Source organism: Acyrthosiphon pisum, chromosome A3 (genome assembly GCF_005508785.2).
Source record: "Acyrthosiphon pisum isolate AL4f chromosome A3, pea_aphid_22Mar2018_4r6ur, whole genome shotgun sequence".
NCBI classification, from domain to species: domain Eukaryota; kingdom Metazoa; phylum Arthropoda; class Insecta; order Hemiptera; family Aphididae; genus Acyrthosiphon; species Acyrthosiphon pisum.
Window position 1 is genome coordinate 28,395,145 of NC_042496.1, and position 21,166 is coordinate 28,416,310.

Consider the following 21,166-nt stretch of genomic DNA (forward strand, 5'->3'; position numbering starts at 1 on the left):
TTACAACTTTATAGTAGCTATTATTTTATATTTTATTATTTGAGTAAATATATTTACTAAAATATAGGATATTAATTTAAAATTACAGCCCAATCACCTATAGTAAAAAACAACGTTAAATAAAAAATAACTGCTTTATTCCGATAATAATTGTATATATTTTGTATGAATTGTTTCCTTTTAAAATTAATTTCAGTATCGTTCGAGATGGTTACCGGACACCGGTTGGTATATTACCGATGTCCTATTTATATATTATCCAACTATTATAATAAATAATAATATAATATAATGCATTAGCTATACCTACACTTACATAAATAATTCAAGTATTAAGTGGGTAATCGCGTTTTGAATGCAATTAAATTTTATGCATAAATGCACTATGGGTATAGGTTTTATTGTGAAAATTATTTCTTGTGTCCCTAAACTATAAACTGTTGATAATATAATAACTATTCAAATCTGTCCGATAAAAACAATAGTTTAAACAGTGTAAAGTGTGATTTAAATTATCAACAAATATTGTTATTATGTTTTACAGCCATGTCAGGCGGCAGGCGTATATAATATTATATAGGTACGAAGTTTTTTCTCAAATATTTATACACAAGTATACAACACCGGCTAATCTTGTACATTTGATCACGTCCCACTATTGATATATTGTTAGCAAATTGTTTTCAAATTTGGTCGCGCGCATACAGTGTATCAGTAATCAGGTGTTTGTCATCGGAATTTATAGAAGTTGGCTACTTGTGCTGCGCGCTCCGGGTATTATTTTTTTTAGTCCAAATTAATTAAGTCGGAATTTTTTTCTCGATTGTTCATCGTCGTGTTTAAGAACGATTCATTCCCAAGGCCTTTCTATTCTGTGATGAATAAGGTACAGTACGCGATAGCTACACTGTAGTGTAACATGTCGTAAAGAGACAAATTACCACGCCTACCTGTAAAATTACGTTTTCTGCCTGGGCGTCTGAACACTGAACTATTATTATTTTTTTTTTCATTCTGTAACCCTAAATAATCTACTGCTCGACGAACGTTATTATTTCGTCTACATATTATATTTTTGGCCCGACTGATTTTAATAATAATTTTCATATTTTTATTTACCAATATTGTTCGCCACGCCGTATCACGACGACAACGTTCGTACCTACCGAAGTGTGACAAGTGTTGATATTTAACCTCTTGAATAAAATCTTTTTGACTTCGAATCGCTAACGATAATAATAATGTAATCCAACCGATCGAAACACCGGTGAGTAAACAGTTATTTTTCTTGCTTTTTGTTTAATATTACTTGTCCATCGTGTAAAAGCTAGCTTCTTTCTATAATTTATTATCTAGTACTCTAGTGTGACCATGCCTTCTTCAAGCCTTCTCTCGCGCGACCTTCAAAAATATTTCGTCGATCGAACGAGTATTTGCGGCAATTCTTTTGGTGGATTTTCTTGTTTCTATAAACTATTATTTACTATAAACTGAATTTCTATATAAGTATAGCTTGCCAGATCAATTTCAATCAATAATATAGTACACATACTATTTATTTAAAATTTAATAACAAAAAACAGAACGATTTCCTATTACAATATGCATTGTAGTTATAATTATAATGTATACAATTAATTAATTTCACAAACATAGCAAGTTATTTAGTTAAGGTGCATAAAGGTAAAATTATTTTAATATCACTCATGTACGAATGTACCTACAATATATTACTTCAAATATAACATTTATTGTTTTATTAATTGCGAATAATTTTTACTATTAGATATTATAAGTTATTTTCTTAGAGCCAGAATAGGTCATTAATTGAAAAAAAAAATTAGGTTACTTGTTACTGCAGCAAATTATATAATTTTAATTTTTAATTAATCACGGATTAAAACACTTATTATTATTACTTTATTTTTTAAGGCTTCATAAAAATATGTATGTGTAATTAGTAATTATTTAATATTTTAAATTATGTTGATAATAATACTTGATTTTAATTTCATCAATATCTTTTTTTTAGATGAATTTTTTTAATTGATATTTTGAAAATTCTAAAATATATAGTAGGTAGATAACCTATAAAAGTATTTTTTACGGAAAACATTTTTTTACAATATAGGTAATACATATTTCTTACATAAAAAATGAAAACAACTATAGGTACTTTCACCAATTTTAAAAAATACATCGTTCATCATTTAATTCAGATTCTATTATAAATTTAATGATTGCATAATCAGACGACAAACCAACAATGTGCGTAAATTGTTTGATAATTTTATGTAAGTAGGTAGGTAGTTAATTAGATTTTTATTCGATGAAACCTCTTCAATTAATTCAATCAACCAAAAAATAATAACAAAGTGGTAACTAAAAAGTAAAAACAAACACGATATTTTATTAAAATATATAGAGTAAATGGTTTTTCCCTGCATAAAATAAACCACGTTTTGTAGCCTTTCAATAACGAAATTCAGCAGTATAGGTAATTATTATTATTGTTTTTTATTCCGTCCCTTTTTTGCGTGCACTTCATATAGTTTTTATTGCATATTATCATGAAACATAAGGTCCAGAGCTGCAGAGCAGACGAACATAATTTATGAATTTTAATTATGTGTAAAATATAATGTTGTAATTTATTTTAATTTAAACTCAATTAAATAATTTTACTTCGTGCAAATTAATATCAGTAATTTGGGTGACTATACATTATGACTGACGAACAATATACGAATTATATATTATTTTCATAAATATTATAAAATCGTCTATTAATCTTATTAAAAATATGAACAATAATTCTTGTTAAGTAAATAAATAACATATTAAATCATTTATGGCCTTTGATAATAGATGACGGTTTCGACAATTTGATCGTTATTCTCCGGAAAACAAATAGTAAATACATATTTCGGGAACGCACTGCATCTGTGTATCATTTATTATATATATATCTGTACAAATATTTTTTTTAACACCTATTATAATATATATTTTTCAGAAACATTCTTTACGTAATTATATTTTAAATGTAAATACTTATTGTTTGATGATTATGATGAATCTAAATAGCCATCCCACTGCAAGTCTTAAAAATTCTAAGTACTAACCTATTATAATTTATGTAGATAGCATTCTGCAGGCTAATAAATTATATTGCCGTAGATAGTCAGATAGGATAGTAGGTTCCTACCTTCCTTCCAACCTACCTTATAAGTTATAATCTTCACACATTAATAATGTGATTTTTTCATTATTGTGAATTCTAATAATAATAATGACAAGCCTGCATTGTAGGTGTGCACTATGTAGATATAGCTATATTAAGGCAATATAATCAACCATTTCCTTATAATTTTATTTTTAATTGTAAAAAATGAGTAACGAGAATAACACGACTAAGAGAAAAATAACAGTTTTGGTCGATGCCATATCATATACCTAAACGCTAAATGACATTTTGACTGTTGACAAATAACATTCCAATCTATACTATAAGTGATTTTTTTTTTTTATTAGTTGTGCTTCATAAAAAATAATGTGTCAATCGATCGTTAAACACTAAACGTCTTTTAATATGAGTAGTAAGATATAAGCGCCTATCTCCAAATATAATTTTCGAATAAAATTTAAAAAGTATAATCATAATGGATGGTAAAAAGTAAAAAGAATAACGTCTGAAGTGTGGGTGAACAGCATAATATAATAGTCGGTCTCTTGTATAGTTTTGATTGGCCCGTCAATAAAATTACACAATCGGAGGTCAAACATCTGAAAATTAACTTTTAGGTTTGGTCCGTTTGATATGCGGACCGTCTCAAATGTGTTTGTATATTACCGAAGACTTATAAATAAAACGTCCTTTACTGTTGTTGTTATGATGACTAATATTATTCTTCATGTGCATAAAACCTGTTTGTACAGCATCCATGCGCAACTAAAAACTGTGTTCCGTCGCCGGTGCGGTTAAACGTTCGTCCGTTTTATTATAGTTGTTGCGATTTGTTTATCCTGCCGCAAGCGCGTCGTTTTCTGCTGTGCCACTCGACTGTTGTACGCAAATACCACAACGTTATAATAGTATAATATCGTTTGTTTGTTTCTCGTCGACGCGTTATGCTGTGTAGTGTTAAAAAAATTACCTAAACACAATTAATATTATAACAATTGTTTAATTATTAAAAACAATGTAACCGTAATTCGCATACCTACACAGTTACCATCTACAAATTAATTAAAAGCCGAAGAAATGTTTATAAACTAATAAATAAAACCAATTATCATACCCATACTACCTGCAGCTCACTGATTGTGGTGATTTTTTTTTTTTTAAATTGTATTTATAATTTCGTTGTTCCGTCTATCCGTCTAGTTGAATAGGCACCTAGTTATTTGTTGTTTCGTTAACCGGAATTGCGTTTTTAGTTCAATCCTTTGGAGCTTGTATCCGAAGAATTAACAAGCCTGATGGATTCAAATAGCAGAGGCCTAAAACGGGCCAAAACCGTTCGGACAGAGTATTTGAAGTGTGTAGATGACGTGCAGAGATGGCTTCAGGAGGCCGAAGTGAAGGTTCAAGATCGCGGCAGTGAACCAAAAAAAATCAAAGAACATATACAGGTATGACCTAAATAATAATATTATTATTATTCTACGTACATTCATATTTTACAGTCTTGAAAGTTATAATCTTATAAGGTTTATTGTTATGTTTGGTTTCGAATATTTTAAATGATTTATTGAGAGTAGGTACCTATATTACATTATACAGTATAGGTACACACCATATAGTTAGTACATGATGAAAAAAGAGTTCATCCTTAATAAATAAATATAATAACTCTGTTAGTAGCTTAAATAATTAACGAATTAAACAATTTAAAAAAAAATTGAGATGGATAATATTATTATCTACCTATTATTTTTTATATCATCTTATGAACTATTAGTTAATCAGATGTATATATTTTTCAAGTCAGTTAGGCAATCGTGTCTGTTTAATTATTGATATTTTATAGTAATAGAGCAAACAGTATGTATGTTTATTTAATCATTATTAATTTAATTTTGCATCATGATAGTTCTTAACAAGTTTCCGGTGGACGGTGGTCGCCGACAAAGGTGTTGCGTCCTAATAGCTTTATTTTATCTTTTATAGTTTTAGGTTTAGGCGAATTTTTGAGTGTTTTCCAAATTTAGGCGTTAACGAAAAACGGTTTTAATAAAATGTTATATTATCATATTTAAATTCCTAAAACTATGACTATTTAAGCTCCCAGATCTTGTCAAGCCAGTTGAACAATTTAATATTAAAGTAATACGTATTATTATTAGATTTTAATGAAATTGAAAGTAATTTACTATTATTTATTAAAGAATATTTTTTGCTGTACATTCAATTTAACATGATTTAAACATGCCAAATACACTTATCAGAGTCTGATTTTTTGATATAATACATCGTAAAATAATTAGTTAAATTTAAAATTTACACATAACTCGAACAATACATTTTCAGTTTACCGAAAAATATTATTAATAAATAATAGGGCTTATATCGTATACCTACTTGTTTGTATTTTTTGTAAGAACTTCGTTCCAGTCATACCTTAAAACGCCCTGTTTCGCCCCCGCCGTTTCATCCCCGTTAAAAAAATTAGCCCACGGACGTTTCGTTTATTAAGATAGAACATTTGGCCCCCGGAAGTTAATATTATCGTCGTTGTCGTCGTCGTCTTTGTCGCCGAAAACTCAAACAAAATTGGCAATTTCACATGTTAGGAAATTCCTAAAAATTATTTTGGAAAAAGTTATTAGTTTTAATATCAACAATAATAATATTATAATATTTATTAAATAAATAAATGTATGTAAAACCTTAAAGGGTAAGAGTACAGTGTATTGAAAGACTAAAATTATCGTTAATTTAACACATGAAGACAATAGTTGAAATAACTGAGAATAAATTAAACATCAATATTCAAATTATAAATACAAGTTTTTAGATTATAGCAGGAATCAATAAAAAATAAAAAATTGGGAATTTTATTACAAGTTTTTGGTAGGCGACACACGGACTATTTGTGAAATAGTTGTTTTTAGATTGTTTTTTGAGTTGTTGAATCAAATTTAAATTTTGTGGCCATCATGTGTGCAATGGTACACCACATATTAATGTAGATTATATTGAAATTTTACGTTTTTTAAAAATAATTGAAATTTTTAATTAAAAAAAAGCCATTTAAATGTAGTGGTTTAAAATACTGTGGGCCAAACGTCCTATGGGTAAGTAAATAACATTACATAACTCTCTGGGGCCAATTAATGTCCTATTTTAATAATAGACTGGGACGAAACGTACGTGGACTCTCTTTTTTGACGGGGATGAAACGACAGAGGTGAAACGTCCTTTTACCCTTAGTACCTACCTATTACCTACCCTTACTTATTAGTTATTATAAATAGCCACTACAGTGCTATAAAATTACATTCAAAGATTAACGGCTATATAAAAGTAATAAAAGATTGAGATGTCCTTTATTTTTAATCTACAACAATATTAAGGAATATATTTTGATTTTTTCTCGGCTCCGGAAGGGTTCAGTACCCTTGAACTACATTATTATTCCTTCCTTATAGTAGATTTTTTTCAAGTTCTACATATTAATCAGGTGTTATAAGTTAAAACCACATTTGATTCGGTTTACGGGAATATTGAGGCGTTGCGTCACTTGAGAATACTCGGATTATACGAGTTATTTTTGTTTAAGAATTTTAATGGTTAAATGAGTTGCATGGTTTTAATACGATTGGATGTTAAGCTTAAGTTATTACTTGTTTGAATACTAGTTTTACTTACCTACTATACTATACTTTTGTGAATTACCCATGTATACAAAGTGTAACAGAAAGAACTGACCAAAAAAAAAAAAAATTATGCTAATTAAACGCATGACAAACATTGATAAAATTATAGGATTAGTAAATCGTTTTAGAAATATACCAATGTTAGCCAATTTCCAAAAAAAATATTCTTAAAAAAGTTATTGTGTTCCAAATGAATTTAATCAAAAAAATATTGATATTTGAAAAAATTCTAAAAATTAAACCAGGGGAACACGGGGCAAAACTGACTGAAAAAATGAATATTTTCATAATAATTCAGGATCTTAAAATAAACGTGATCTGTTTGCACAGTTGTATTAAGTAACTTCTTGTTTACAATATTGAATTACAATGCAGTGGAATATCATTCATATTTATTTTTTAACAAGCCATTAACTATTTTTAACATTTTATCGGTTTTGCCCCGATACTGGGGCAAAATCGATTTGTAATGGGGCAATACCGATGCATGGTATAAAAGATACTAAAATAATGATGGAGAAAAATATAATATTAACCTTTTATTCAAAGGAACTTACTAAACCAAATACAAATAACCATTGTATTTAAGTATTGTAACTATAGTAGTAAAGGTTTCATAAATTACCTATGTATTATAAGACATTTTAACTTAATTAATATTTATTTATTTATTTATTTATTAATTAATTTACGCCAGTCGGCATTTACATATATGGTAATATAACAGTTAGTAAAAATTTTCTTATAAGTGTAAAAATAATTGATAACAAAAATAATAATATTAAATTTAAATGTACTAATAACTTAACAATAAACATAAAGATAAGTTACTAAGAAGTGAACAGCATTCTATTTATGAGCGTGGCAATAAAACTAATATATGAAGAAATTATTTTGTATAATATAGAATTTAGTTTTAGGTGGTGTTAATATTAAATAAAAACAAATTTTAACAACACAAGTTGTTCTTAATAAAATAAAATAATTGATTATTAGGTTGGTGTATCTAATCCTAACTTATAATAAATAATTAGCAATTATCAAGCATTATAAAAACTGATCGGTTTTGCCCCGAAGTATAATTTTTACGAAATTGTTGATAACTTACACAATATTATTAGATAAAAGAGGTTAGTGATTGCAAAACAGTCTTTACAAGTTGTAGATTCATACTAGACAAGTATGGTAATTGTAGTACAGTTCTATCATTGTTTAATCTTAAATTAAAAATATGAAATTATAATAATAATTAACTTTAAAATGTTCGTAATTGAATAACAATTCAAACAAAAACGTTGCAGTTGATGTTAACAGTGATAACAACATGTTTCATGATAAGGAATGAAATAAATTTAAAACTTATAATTTTCATCCATAGAATAATGCAAAATGAGCAATATCGGTTTTGCCCCAGTATCGGTTTTACCCCGTGTTCCCTACTTGATTTAGATAAGTGTTTTAACCATCCAAATCATTCTTATAATCAGATTCACAAATTGGTTATTTTGAATTTATTCAAAAAAATAATTTAAATTAAATTTAAAATTTTTCATTTTCGGTATTAAAAAATTATAATAATTTTTTTTTTATTACACATGTAGGCATGTAGCGCAATTTCGGCTATAAATTATATATTAAAAAAAAATTTTAAAATATTGATTAGCACAAAAGTTATTCCAAAAGTCAGTTCTATCTGTTACACCATGTATATTAGAAAACAATAAATTGTTTTTAAATAAATGTAGTGTGAATAAAGGAATTCAAGTTTTTCAAAAAATAATTCTAATAGAATATTTCGATAAAAGTATATTTTATAATTAGGTATACCAATATAATTGTATCATATAGTATACTATTAAAGTATACTTTCCTATTGTGAATTTTTTTTTACTAGGAATTTGATTTTGAAAATGATAGGTTTACCTATTTCATCTGCATTTAATACTTTTTAAATGTATTTAAATATAAATCAATAGGTATAATATATTTTACAATTAATTAGGTTCGCAACAAACTTATTTAATAACATGTTTTAAAATTTAATAGTATTTTCTACAAACAATTCAGTGGCGTCATTTCAGTTTTTATTAGACTAGGGAAATGTTTCATTGTTTTTCCGACTCAAAATGTTTTCACTCAGATTCTTATAGCATAGTGTCATAGAGCATAGTGGTTAACGGGTGGAGGGGGCACGGTAAATGTGCCGACTTAAGGTTTATGTAAATACCGGACTGGGGCAAATTCCCCAGTTGCCCCCTCCCTAAATGACGCAACTGTAACAATTGGCTGTCAAAAACTGCAATAATTTTCTTTAATTTTAGCAATTGTAATAAAAGCCTATTATGTATATACCCTATAATCTATATGTTATAAAAAAAGTACAGCGATTTAATTATAATTATGTAATAATGTATAATAATTAATAGACTTCACTGTTGAATGTTGATATACAGTTATAATACAGTTATTTTAAAAAATACGACCACTTAAAGTAACTAATAATTAAAAATTGTTTTATAAGTTTAAAGTTGTTACTAAAAGTGTTTTGTATTATTTTTTAGACAATTGAAGATGAGATAAGTGCAATTAATGACAAACTGAATAAAGCTATTAAACATGGTAAAGAGATCATTGAAAAGACAAAAGATGAAGAAGAAAAGGAAATGATTCCAAAAACGATTGAATCGTTAGTAGGAAAAATGAGCCAAGTGAGACATTGGTTGGATGAAAAACGTAATCAAGTAAGTTAAGACATGCATTAAAATCATTACCTTATAAAATTAATAAACTATAAAGAGGAAAACCTCTTATACTGTATATTACATATTTACGCGTGATGCCCAATTTTTTTACTAAAATATTTTATATTATACTTTTCAAAGCTTATATATATATAATCCATATGTTATTATGTATACATATGTGTATGTACTTCAAATTAAACAACAATAATTAATTAATTAAATAAATCACGATAAACATAATAATAATTTAAACATCAAGATAATGAAATAGGTACTATAAATAAAAAACAAATATTAGATTTAGATGATAAAATGTATATTAGTCTATATATATATCTTAATACAATATCATATTTTTAACTTAAAAATAAATAGCACTCCAGACTACAGTAATGTTTTGCATATTATGAAACTCTTTGATCTGTTAAATTGACAATTTTTTTTTAGATTGGTGACACTTTGGACGCCTGGCAAAAATTCTTATCTGTTTATGACTTGGTGATGGCCTGGTGCCAAAATAAAACAAATTATTTAGAAGAACCGATAACTCTGAGTTCACTTGAAGTAGTAAAACAAAAAGCTCATGAATTTTCGGTAATAAAGCAGTTTAAATATTGTTATATACTTAATATCAATTTTAAAATGTGTTCTAATGCTTTAACAGGCTGCTGTGAAATCAAGTAAACAACAGAGCAAACATCTAGCTGAAATGAGCAAAGAATTGGATATCATTGCTTTGTCTACAGATGTTGGACAGTTGCCAGAAAAACTAGAAGAAGCTAACAATGCTAAAAATGATGTAGAGGGAAAACTCTCAGAAAAAGTAATCAAATTTTAATTAGCAAATTTCAAATTATTATTTATTTAAAATGTATAAAATATAATTTTATAGAGTGCTCTATTGCACGAGACATGTGAAGAATGGGAGCAATTTGAAAGGAAGTTAAAAGATGTTAAATCATTTATCGAAAAATCTCAAAATGCTATTGAATCAGCTGCTAACAAAAAACGAACCCTACGTGAACAACATGATCTGAGGGAAAAGATGTTGGCTGATATTACAATACAAAGAAACAAGATTACATTGTCAACTGAAAAATTGCAGGTTAAACACTACTATATTATAATATATGGAACATAACAATTTGATATTCTATGTTAGTACTAAATTATAACTTATAACCATTATAAAATAATAATATTATGAAATTTAAAATTTAGTTTACACTGCTTTATTTATCTATAATTTTTTTAAATGACTAAACGATAGGCTAAATCATTTTAACTATCCAACACTTTAGTGTGATTGGGGATCTTAAGATTGTTTGTGTAATTTTTCTATGACCAATTTATTATGGATTTTTAATTAAACATGTACGATTGTAAATTTAAAGTATAATGCAGCTGCAGTGGTTGCTAATTTTTATTATTTAAGCAGCCCTAAAAACAAAAAAATGTTCTTATGCCTCTTCCGCTCACATGATTTACATGTAAACATACAGATTAAAAATGATTAATTAATATTTAATAATTATTTAATATTTAATATTTTTATGTTTAAATTTTAAGGGGACTGAAGGCGGTGATTTAATAAGGGGTCGTGTGTAGGCAATTCGATGTCTTATACTCGTTACGCAGTGTGGTTGGGTGCGAAGTAAATTATCATACTCTCGCACGCACACGCACATGTCAATAAATCGAGAAAAACTAAGTATATTCTTCAATGCACTTTCTACAAAAACTCCCAAAAGCGGTAGTAAATTAAACATACTTCCTGAAGGCTGGTAATTTCGAAAAAAGGGTTGAATTCGTAAGCTCCTAGACTAAGCTTTGGAGGAATCACTTTTTTGATATAAAGCCCAAAAAGCCCAAAATAAATACAAATGTAATGTATTTATTTCATGAGATTTTTTAAAAAAATATCCAAATTTTATGGTCCTTTAAAATTGAAAGTTGAATATCGACTTCCTAGAAAGCCTAGTTATTTTTCCAAGGAATTCATACATATATTAAAAAAGAAAATCGGACATTTGGAAGTATGTATAATTTACCACCGCTTATTAGTCTAAAACGTATGAAAAATACGCGACATGCGATCCCCTTAATAATAAAATAAACATAATTTATTTAATATTATGTAAATGTAATACAAAATAATCCAAAATGTAATCTAAAAATGTGTTGTCATTGAACACTTTAGAAGTTCTTGATCATTTTGATTGAGAAAAAATTGTAAAAGTTAAATCTAATCATAACCACAAAAATAGACTAAACAAAAGTGTTGATATACAATAATACAATATAATTCAATTTTTGCAGTTTGGGAACTAGTGGCAAATTTTTTTAATTTAAAAATGTTCAAATTAATTCATAAACAGATTTAGTTTATCTTAAAATAAATTTATATTAGGTTTTATTGAAAAATAATGTATAGGTACTAATAATAAATAATTATTGAAAAATGAATACCTACCTACATATAAACAGATATGGTCAATTTACAAAATTAGTTTTAATTGGTATCAAGTAAACAAGTTACACTAAAATATTGTAGGTATCTAATTAAAAGTTAGGTACTAGGTAGTATACAATATTATACCTATATTGGAAATTAATTGTAACTGGTTACAAGTCACAGTTACAGTAGGTAGATAAGGTAGGTAGGTATGTAACCTTAGGTACTTTATTACATTTAAAGCTGGAATTTACTTAATTTTTTATGTTTGTTTCATAAAAAAAAATAATGGCACTGCTAAATATTCGATTGTGTGTATTAGGGTTAATGGTTATGAGAAAAATGTATTATTCAAGTTATAAGTTAGACCTAAAATTTAAATATTTTAATATTGACATTTATTTATAAAATATTAAAAGATGTAATACCTTAAAATATGTAGAGTTAGATTATAATATTATTTAACTCTAAAAATCTTTTATTTTTTTATTATGATAATTCAACTGTTTAACGTGTTATGCATTTTATGTGGTTGCATTGACATATTTTAATCTTCACGTATAGACATATGGTAAGTATGTATAAATACCATGGATAATTTAAATGGATTCAATATTTATTATAATTTTTAAATAATTTGCTTATGACAATTTTTACTTGATTTTCATCACTTAAAATTGAACTACAGTTAAATCTTATTATTATATTATTAAAATGTAAAATCCATCCATGTCTCAATGCTTGACAATCACATACTAAGATTAATCTTAGGCCATGATGATAGTAAATCAAACATTTTTAAAATCTACAATTCTTGGTACCTAATGATTAATACATTATAAAATAATTGTATAATTCTTTTTTTCCCAATCTTAGTATTAAGTAATTTAGTATAATAATATTGTTGTAACTTAATATAGTAAAAAAAATAAGATATACTTATTACTTACTTAATAAATAATGTTACATTCAAAATTAGGTTCGTGAATTTAAGTTGAATATATTTTCAAGATAAAATATTATTCTATATATTTCTTAGTATCTAGGTAAGAATTATGTAGGTATTATTATTTATATCAATATTGATTTTTAGATTCATTTCCGAGCTGGTTTTGGAGGCAGTGAAAACATTGAACATTTATCTAAAGATAGTTTGTCTCAGCTAGATAAATTGTTCAAAATTGTTGAAGAGCAAGCACATAATTTGGAAGAAAGTCTCTCACAGCTCGACAAATACCAACAAGTAATATAAAATATTATTTCATAAAAAAAAAAAAACTATTAATATTGCAATATTAAATGTTATTTAATTTTATAATTTAGGAAATACAACATCTTCGTCAAAAAGTCATTACTGCTGAACAACAATTAAGACTGACACAAAGTCCAACATATTTACCTCACGATAGACAAAAGGCTGTGCAAGAACAAAATGTAAGTACCTACTCTAATACATTTAAATTTCAAAAGTTGGTAATATTATTATTCAAAATAAAACAACAGTGAGAGCGTATTTTTATGTGTTACATAAACATATTGAAATAGTCTTGTTGTAAAATAATACGATTGCAAACATATGTGTAAAGAATCGTTTTAGTTTATTTTTAACTTCATAAATTATAATTGGTAAGAAGGGATTGAAATAAGCTAGAGAGAATACATTTTATTTCATACATGAAGTATTTAGTAAAGATCGAATAGAGTCTAAAGTCTAAAAGTAAAGTTTTAAATCAATTAAGTGTATGCTGCAGTTAGAATGTACTAAGGTTAATTATAATAATTTATAAGACATTTTGGATATTGTACAAATTAAAAAAAAATACTCTTCTGAATGAAAACATTAAAAAAAAAACCGTTCCATTGATTGGAACATTGCAGGCATTCCAAGAACAAATACGAGTGCTGCAAAGCAAGATTAACTCAAGAACCGAACGAATCAAACTGATCATTCAACGAGGCTCCCCGATATCCGACCCATTACTTAACTAATTAGACATTTAAATGCATTTATATTTATATACCTTCGTACTCATTCCAAATTTCTATTTAAGCTATTAAAAAAAAAAAAAATTCCAAAATAAAAATTAGTTTCTAAAGGCATTTATTCGGTCACGCAGGACGTTCGAAACGCACTGGAATCATATCGGCAACGTTTGGATTGTACAATGAATGCTGTGCGAACGCATATCGAACATTTTATCGATTCCAATCCTTTGCTGGAATCCACGTCATGTACAGATCCCGTAAATAATCTTAAAAATCCACCGAAACAAATAAGCCGTAATATTATTAAAACTCCCCGAATAGTGTTGAATTTAACCGAAACCGACAAGCACCAAATGCGAATAAGATCACGGTCCCCTTCGCCGTTTTGGATAAAAGGTGAAACGTCCACGTACTCGGAAGTCCTCAAAACGGGTTGCGTACTGTCGAGGAACCACAGTAGGAGCGCGACTCCGGAATCGAAAAGTGTCGATGTCGAGGGTGGAACACGCATGAGTAGAAAATCGAGTTTCGATAATCTACTCCGAACGCCACCGTTGACGAGAGCCAGGAGTAAATCACCAAAGGACAGATGGCAACCAAAAGATTTTAAAATAAACACGACTCTAAGCATATCAACACTGCAGGAATCGCAGACGTCTGCATCAGTTTTTGCTAAAGATAGACAATCAAGAGAAGACGACTCGGAGGATCGCGTTACCCTCGCATCACCGACTCCTAGACACGTTAAACGACGATCTCGGTCCAGGAGGAACCGAAATGTAACCGGAAAAGACTCCGGAAACAAACCATCACCAAACAAATCAGATGCTGAACCTTCAGCAAACACCGAAGAAACTGCAGTAACACCCGAAAGACACGCAGTGGACACCACGAGTTCGTCGTCGACAGAGAAACCAGAAATCGTAGTATCAGACGTGAAAAATCGACGGAACAGCGAAGATAATCTCCAATCCCGGAACCTTGCCGAGCAAATCTCTGGGACATACGACCCGGTGACTCACGATGGTGACAGGAAACTATTGACCGTCGACGACGCTACTGAGGTACCGCCGTTGAATACCGCGTCGGTCATCGGTGACTTTACGAAATCCCGATTGTCGTTGGATAGTATGCTCGGCAGCACCAGGTGCTCGAACAGCTGTTTCGATCTGAACGAACGGTTGAAGGGGATATTCGGTTCGGTCGACCAGAAACACTACAGGCACCACCGTGTCGTCGATCGTCCGCGATCCAAATCCGATACTCGTGACCTGAACGAACTCACGCAGATATTTACTAGCCCCAATACCGATGACAATAATAAGTACACGTGCCGTTTCGAACGTAGTGCTGGATCGGTAAAAAACCATACCAATAGGGACTCCACTTCCGGTAGACGTTCTTTTGATAATATTACTATCTTATCCCCTTTTGGAAACACGCAAATGCAACAGCAATCAGACGGAACTACTGACAACGAACACGACGAGTCTGTAAGGTTACCTACCTGAGTGTTGACGTTTGTGCCGATTTTAAAATTGTTTTCGTTTGGATTTTTTAAAATATTTGTGTGAAAGTTTGGATTAATATTCTCGTCTTTTATTATTTGCCAATTTTTTTATCCATACAAAAAAGAAAAACACTTCTGATACCTATTTGAATCCCCGACATTATTTATTTTTTTAAATATGATTTTTGCATATTATTATTGTATTGGATAGACTATATTTAGGTACTTAGGTACCTACCTAATTTATTAATTTTTAATATTTCTGTTTTTATCTCAAAGTTGGCAATAAACAAATTGTTGGAATAATTTATATGACACGTATATAAAAATTTATAATTATAAAATGTAAATATCTATAATTGTTAATTCCTATATAATAATATTAACAAGTATCACATTTAAAAAGATAACAAATATTTTAAAACAGCTATTGATATTTGTTTGAAAAAACACAGGGACGGGTCATGTATTGTATAGGTACTAACAGACATGTTTGTGATTGTAATTAGTTATTTCTCTCTACAGACTACAACTATATAATTATTATGTAGTAATTAACCCCTGATCCAAGAATTTTGAATAATTTTTAACAATGGCTTTTGTGAATTATATTGTTATTTCTGGCTATAATATATGTTGCATAATATAACAACTAATATTATAAGATCTGTGAATAATTTATTAATACAAAAATAATATTTTAATATTATTTTATAGTCTAAATTTTTTGAAAATTGTATTATTTTCAGACTATCAAATCACATTTACAAGCACTAAGCGATGAGAGTATACCATTAGAATTAGCAATGAAACCATTTGTGGCATTCGATGAAGGGCAAACTGCAATAATTGAATTAACTTCAACACAAAATATGATCACTTCATTAATCACTGATGATGGTGATCAATCACAGACTAAGGCAATTAAAGAATTGAAAACATATATCGAACAATATGAACAAACATTAATAGAATTAGAAACTAATGAAGATAAATACGTAAGTATTAATAATTTAGTATAATATAGGTCTTACTTTAATATCACATAATATATCAATAATATAATTTAACATTGTATAGTGTATGTCTTCTATAATAAAATAAATAAATACTGAATACATTAACTTATGTGTTTTCTATAGGAGACATATGATTTAAGTACCAAAATTATAAAATTAAAAGAGATTATAACTAGATATGAAATGTATGAAGAAATAGAAGAATTTCGTATATTAATTATTCGGCTTAGAACTGTCGTCGAAAATCTTGAGAAATTAGAAATAAACAAAAATAAAATGGCCATTAAGGTAAATAAAATAATCTTAAGTAGGATTTTATTATCTATAAGAATCAAGGTTTCTATTTGAAAATAAAAAATGAATTTTTTGTGTGTACAATTTTTATACTTAAACAAATATATTTATACAATTGGTTAATATTTTCATTCTGTGAAATCACTCATAAATGGTCACTATTATTACATTTTTTAGAATAAATTAAAAGATGCTGATGATACAATATGTTATTACGAAGACTGGTTATTAACGACTGAAAATGGTGACCCAAAATATGTGGTAATTATATTATTTTAATTATTTGATTTAACTTTTACTGATCTCTAATTAATTACTCATTACTTTAGGATAATATCGAAGATGATATTATTAAACTAAAAAATAAACTCCATCAATTGAAAACTTATGAAGAAAATGTTGAATATGAGACACGTATTTTAAAACTTCAATATATAATTGAAAAGCTTGAAATGATTAAAGATAACTTCACAAAATTGAATCAAAAGGTATGGTTTTATACTTATTTAATATAATTATACATTTAGAATGTTAATAAGTGTAAATGAGTATATGTGATTTTTAGACTAGATTTTGTATAAAACAGAATTTTAAACTGTGGAATTTAATTTAATTAGTATCACATTTTTTATAAATTGCATGATATTATTTAGTTGACATATACCTATAGATATTTTTAGTAGATTATATTAAACATATTAATATAGTTTTAATTAGTTGATTGCTGAACACTGCAGTTGAATAGTAAAAAAATATCTACAGATGTTAGAATATACAGTATAATATGAATTATAACCTGTTCCAAAAGAGAAGACACGAGGCGGCCACAGACAAAACCGGTTTTGCTACGTAAATCTCGTGTCTTCTCTTTTGGAACAGGGTATAGGTAAATGTCCACTGTTTCTTCAAAGTTCATAATATTCATAGTTTTGTGTTTTGAATAAAGATATTATTTATCTTAAAAGAACAAATATTCTCTAATGTTATAAAGCCAAAATTAGTATAAGGAAATTCTATAACAAAATAAATCTAATAAAATGAAAAAAAACCTAAAATACTGTTTAAAAGATAAAAAACAAATTGCTGTTCAAGTATTTTATATTTTTAAGTAATGACCGACTTGATTCATCAAGTCAAAGTTCAATATGCTTTAAATAAATATATTTAGTGAAAAAACACCATAAAATATTTGCAAAAATTGTATTGTATAGATTAGGAATAGTTACATTTAAATTATCAATCTTAACTTTCAGATGATGATCATCATCAATTGCTACTATAGGTAACATTTTTAATGGGTAATTTTATTGATCTCATTTTAAGTAATGATAATTATTACATTCTAAAATCTTTATTAATACAAAATTTAGTATAAACATTTTTATATTATTTATGTTTATGTGTTCCTATTCCAGTATATACTGCATACTGTTCAGATAATTTATTTAGACAATTATAAATTCAACATCTAAATAATTTGAATAATAACAATCAAATAAAAAATTATATTCAATGTGATATGAATCTATAAATTTAATGAGTTCAATACATTTCAAACACTAAGATTAAAAAGTGTAAATATTTATGTAGAACAAAAATGCTTTATTTTCAGGACACAAAATACAATGTTGAAAGCACGATTATATCAACTGAATTATCTTGCATGAATTCACCTAAGGATTTACATAATACTAGTGTAGAAAGCATGATGATTCCAAAATTAAATCACCCAAAAATAGGATCGCAGTCTCGTGAAAAAGATTATGTAACCTCCCCGAGTGTAATAAAAAATATTGAAAGAGAGAATGAGATAAACCCAATTAATATGCTAAAAGACAGTGAAGTTTTGAGAAGTCCAAAGTTAGTGAGAAAAATAAACCAAGCACTACGTGATGAGCATAACATTAACAAAACTGAAATTAATGTTGATAGCAAAAAAATTGTAGGCTCTCTAGAACAGACTGAATTAGACACAAGTAATCGTTTTGAAATTGAAAAAAAAATAGAGAAAAATAAATCAATAGATGTCAACACACAATTTCAATCTGAAAAAGCAGACTCGCCAGAAAAAAAAGAAGACAAAAAATCGAAAGGGTTTCTTCGTTTTAAAATTCCAAATGTGTTTATGAAAAAATCAAAACAAGGTGAGATTGATACTGAAAGTATTTTAAGCAATCCACAAGAACAAAGTGTAGACATTGAAAATGATAATGTCAAACTATTAATGTATAAAAGGATGAGTAGTATAAGTAATGATACCAATATTCAACAACAAAATGAAAACCAACTGAATACTGAAAAAGATACGATTGATCGAAAAGCAAAAGACTTCTACTATACAAACGAAGAGAATAGTACTGCTCTGACAAGTATCAATGATAAAGTGGCACAGATAATTGAACAAAATAAATTAAAATATCCATCTGATAAAACAATTCAACAAGTTCAAATATTAAAAAATCCTGATTTGCCAGTTACAACTGATATACAAATTATAAAGAGTGATCCCACAGTAATAATTAACTCCCGCAGGACAATAAGACGCATAATGATAATTGATGGAAATGAAATTAAAGTAGAAGATATAATTGATGAACCTGTGCCTGGTGAATCGGTTAAGAGTATTTTGAGAAAAATAACAAAAGACGGTAAAGAGGAACTTGAAAATATTAATGATCCTGAAGAAATAGAAAATATATTACGGATGTCTAGAACCAATGATAACGTACAGAATACATGTGTAACAATCACAAAAACACGTAAAACAATTCTACGTAGTATTATTGTTGATGGAAAAGAGTCGGTCGTTGAAGAAGAAATTGATGGACCTGTCGTTAATGAAAATACTGAAACATTAATAAGAAAAAAATTACAGGATGGCAATGAAATAGTTGAGGTGGTGAATAATCCGGGTGAAATAAAAAAACCCATTGCTTTCCAAGAAACAAAAAACGATTCTATTTATAACCGCGAAGTAACAACAATGACTAAAATAAAAAAAATATTAAAGCGTAAAATACTTGTAGACGGAAAAGAGACGGTTGTCGAAGAAGAGTTTGACGAGACAGAGAATCAAGAAATTTCAAATAAGGATGTAGAAAAAGTAATAAACGACGGGATAGATATTGAACCTATAGAAGATAGTTTTGAAATAATTCCAGCGGTAGATTTTGAAGGAAATTATCAACCAACGTCATTCAACAGTTATTTGAATCGCTACCAAACACAGGACGGTAACTGGCAAATAAACGACCAAGAACCTGTAGGAAATATGGATTTAAATAAATCTTCAAAAGAGATTGAACACTCGCCATCTTTCTTGAGTAAACTTATGCGCAAAGGTTTTAAAAAATCGACAACCAAAAATAATAAAAAATCTAGAGATAATAGTAATATTGAAAATTCAGAGATAGACAATAAAATAAAATCAGGTTTAAATCTTTTCCTTGAAAAAGAACGGGAAAACAATACATCGCAACATTCGTTCGAAATAAATGAGCCGCCAGATGATCTGCCTACTACCGAGGTCATTGATATTTCACAAACCGTTGATAATACAGAAAAAGAAATCGATAATGCCAACTTTTCCGACAAAAATAATACAGAAAAAACTGAAATGGTCACTAAATCAGACCCCAAGGGATCAGCAGATATCGAATTCGACATAAAGGAAAAGATTTCCGTTGAAATTCCATCGGTTTCCGTACCAAGTGTTGATATTAAAACTTCATCGATTCCTCAACTGGAGGGTCTTGTCCAAGACAATGGCACCGAATTACCATCGGCCAGTGAAGTTGGAATCAAAACAACCGATGTTTCCATCGAAAATATTCCGGATCCGGACATCGATGAACGAATACTAACCCAAGAGTCAGAATATGTTGATAAAGTAGAATCAAATCAATTGGTAAGTCCAATCACAAATTCTCCATCATTTTTAAGTAAATTGCGAAAAGGTCTGAAAATGACTACATCCAAGACGAGCAAAAAATTAAAAGACAAGGGTGATACCGAAACCTTAGAATCAGACGATACAACGAAATCTTTATTGAACGATTTTATTGAAAAAGAACGGGAGAGCACCGTTGTACATTATTTACCAGCAACTGATAATAATTCTGGAATCGACGTTTTTGGATACGAAGAAAATTCAAAAACACCAATTAAAGAACCAAAATCTGTTGTGCCGCAAAATAATGACAAATCCGATGGTACCGAAATATTTAAGCCTTTAACACCTGAAATGCTGATCAATCAAACGGGTACGGTCTCCACG

At 28.1% G+C, this 21,166-nt stretch overlaps 2 protein-coding genes across 2 annotated transcripts in view; both read left to right on the plus strand.

Annotated features, from left to right (window-relative positions):
- The window catches only part of LOC107884652 (nesprin-1-like), a 44,622-nt gene extending 30,435 nt beyond the window's left edge, over positions 1–14,187 (plus strand). The window contains exons 45-52 of the mRNA XM_029491430.1: positions 4,441–4,635; positions 9,444–9,623; positions 10,074–10,220; positions 10,291–10,449; positions 10,519–10,731; positions 13,175–13,324; positions 13,405–13,515; positions 13,960–14,187. Coding sequence (XP_029347290.1) covers positions 4,441–4,635; positions 9,444–9,623; positions 10,074–10,220; positions 10,291–10,449; positions 10,519–10,731; positions 13,175–13,324; positions 13,405–13,515; positions 13,960–14,070 — 1,266 coding nt within the window. The 3' untranslated portion in view covers positions 14,071–14,187. The remainder of the gene's footprint in view (positions 1–4,440; positions 4,636–9,443; positions 9,624–10,073; positions 10,221–10,290; positions 10,450–10,518; positions 10,732–13,174; positions 13,325–13,404; positions 13,516–13,959) is intronic.
- A 1,359-nt stretch (positions 14,188–15,546) lies between these two features.
- The window catches only part of LOC100167295, a 43,292-nt gene continuing 37,672 nt past the window's right edge, over positions 15,547–21,166 (plus strand). The window contains exons 1-6 of the mRNA XM_029491429.1: positions 15,547–15,565; positions 16,327–16,575; positions 16,720–16,884; positions 17,068–17,151; positions 17,220–17,378; positions 18,503–21,152. Coding sequence (XP_029347289.1) covers positions 16,384–16,575; positions 16,720–16,884; positions 17,068–17,151; positions 17,220–17,378; positions 18,503–21,152 — 3,250 coding nt within the window. The 5' untranslated portion in view covers positions 15,547–15,565; positions 16,327–16,383. The remainder of the gene's footprint in view (positions 15,566–16,326; positions 16,576–16,719; positions 16,885–17,067; positions 17,152–17,219; positions 17,379–18,502; positions 21,153–21,166) is intronic.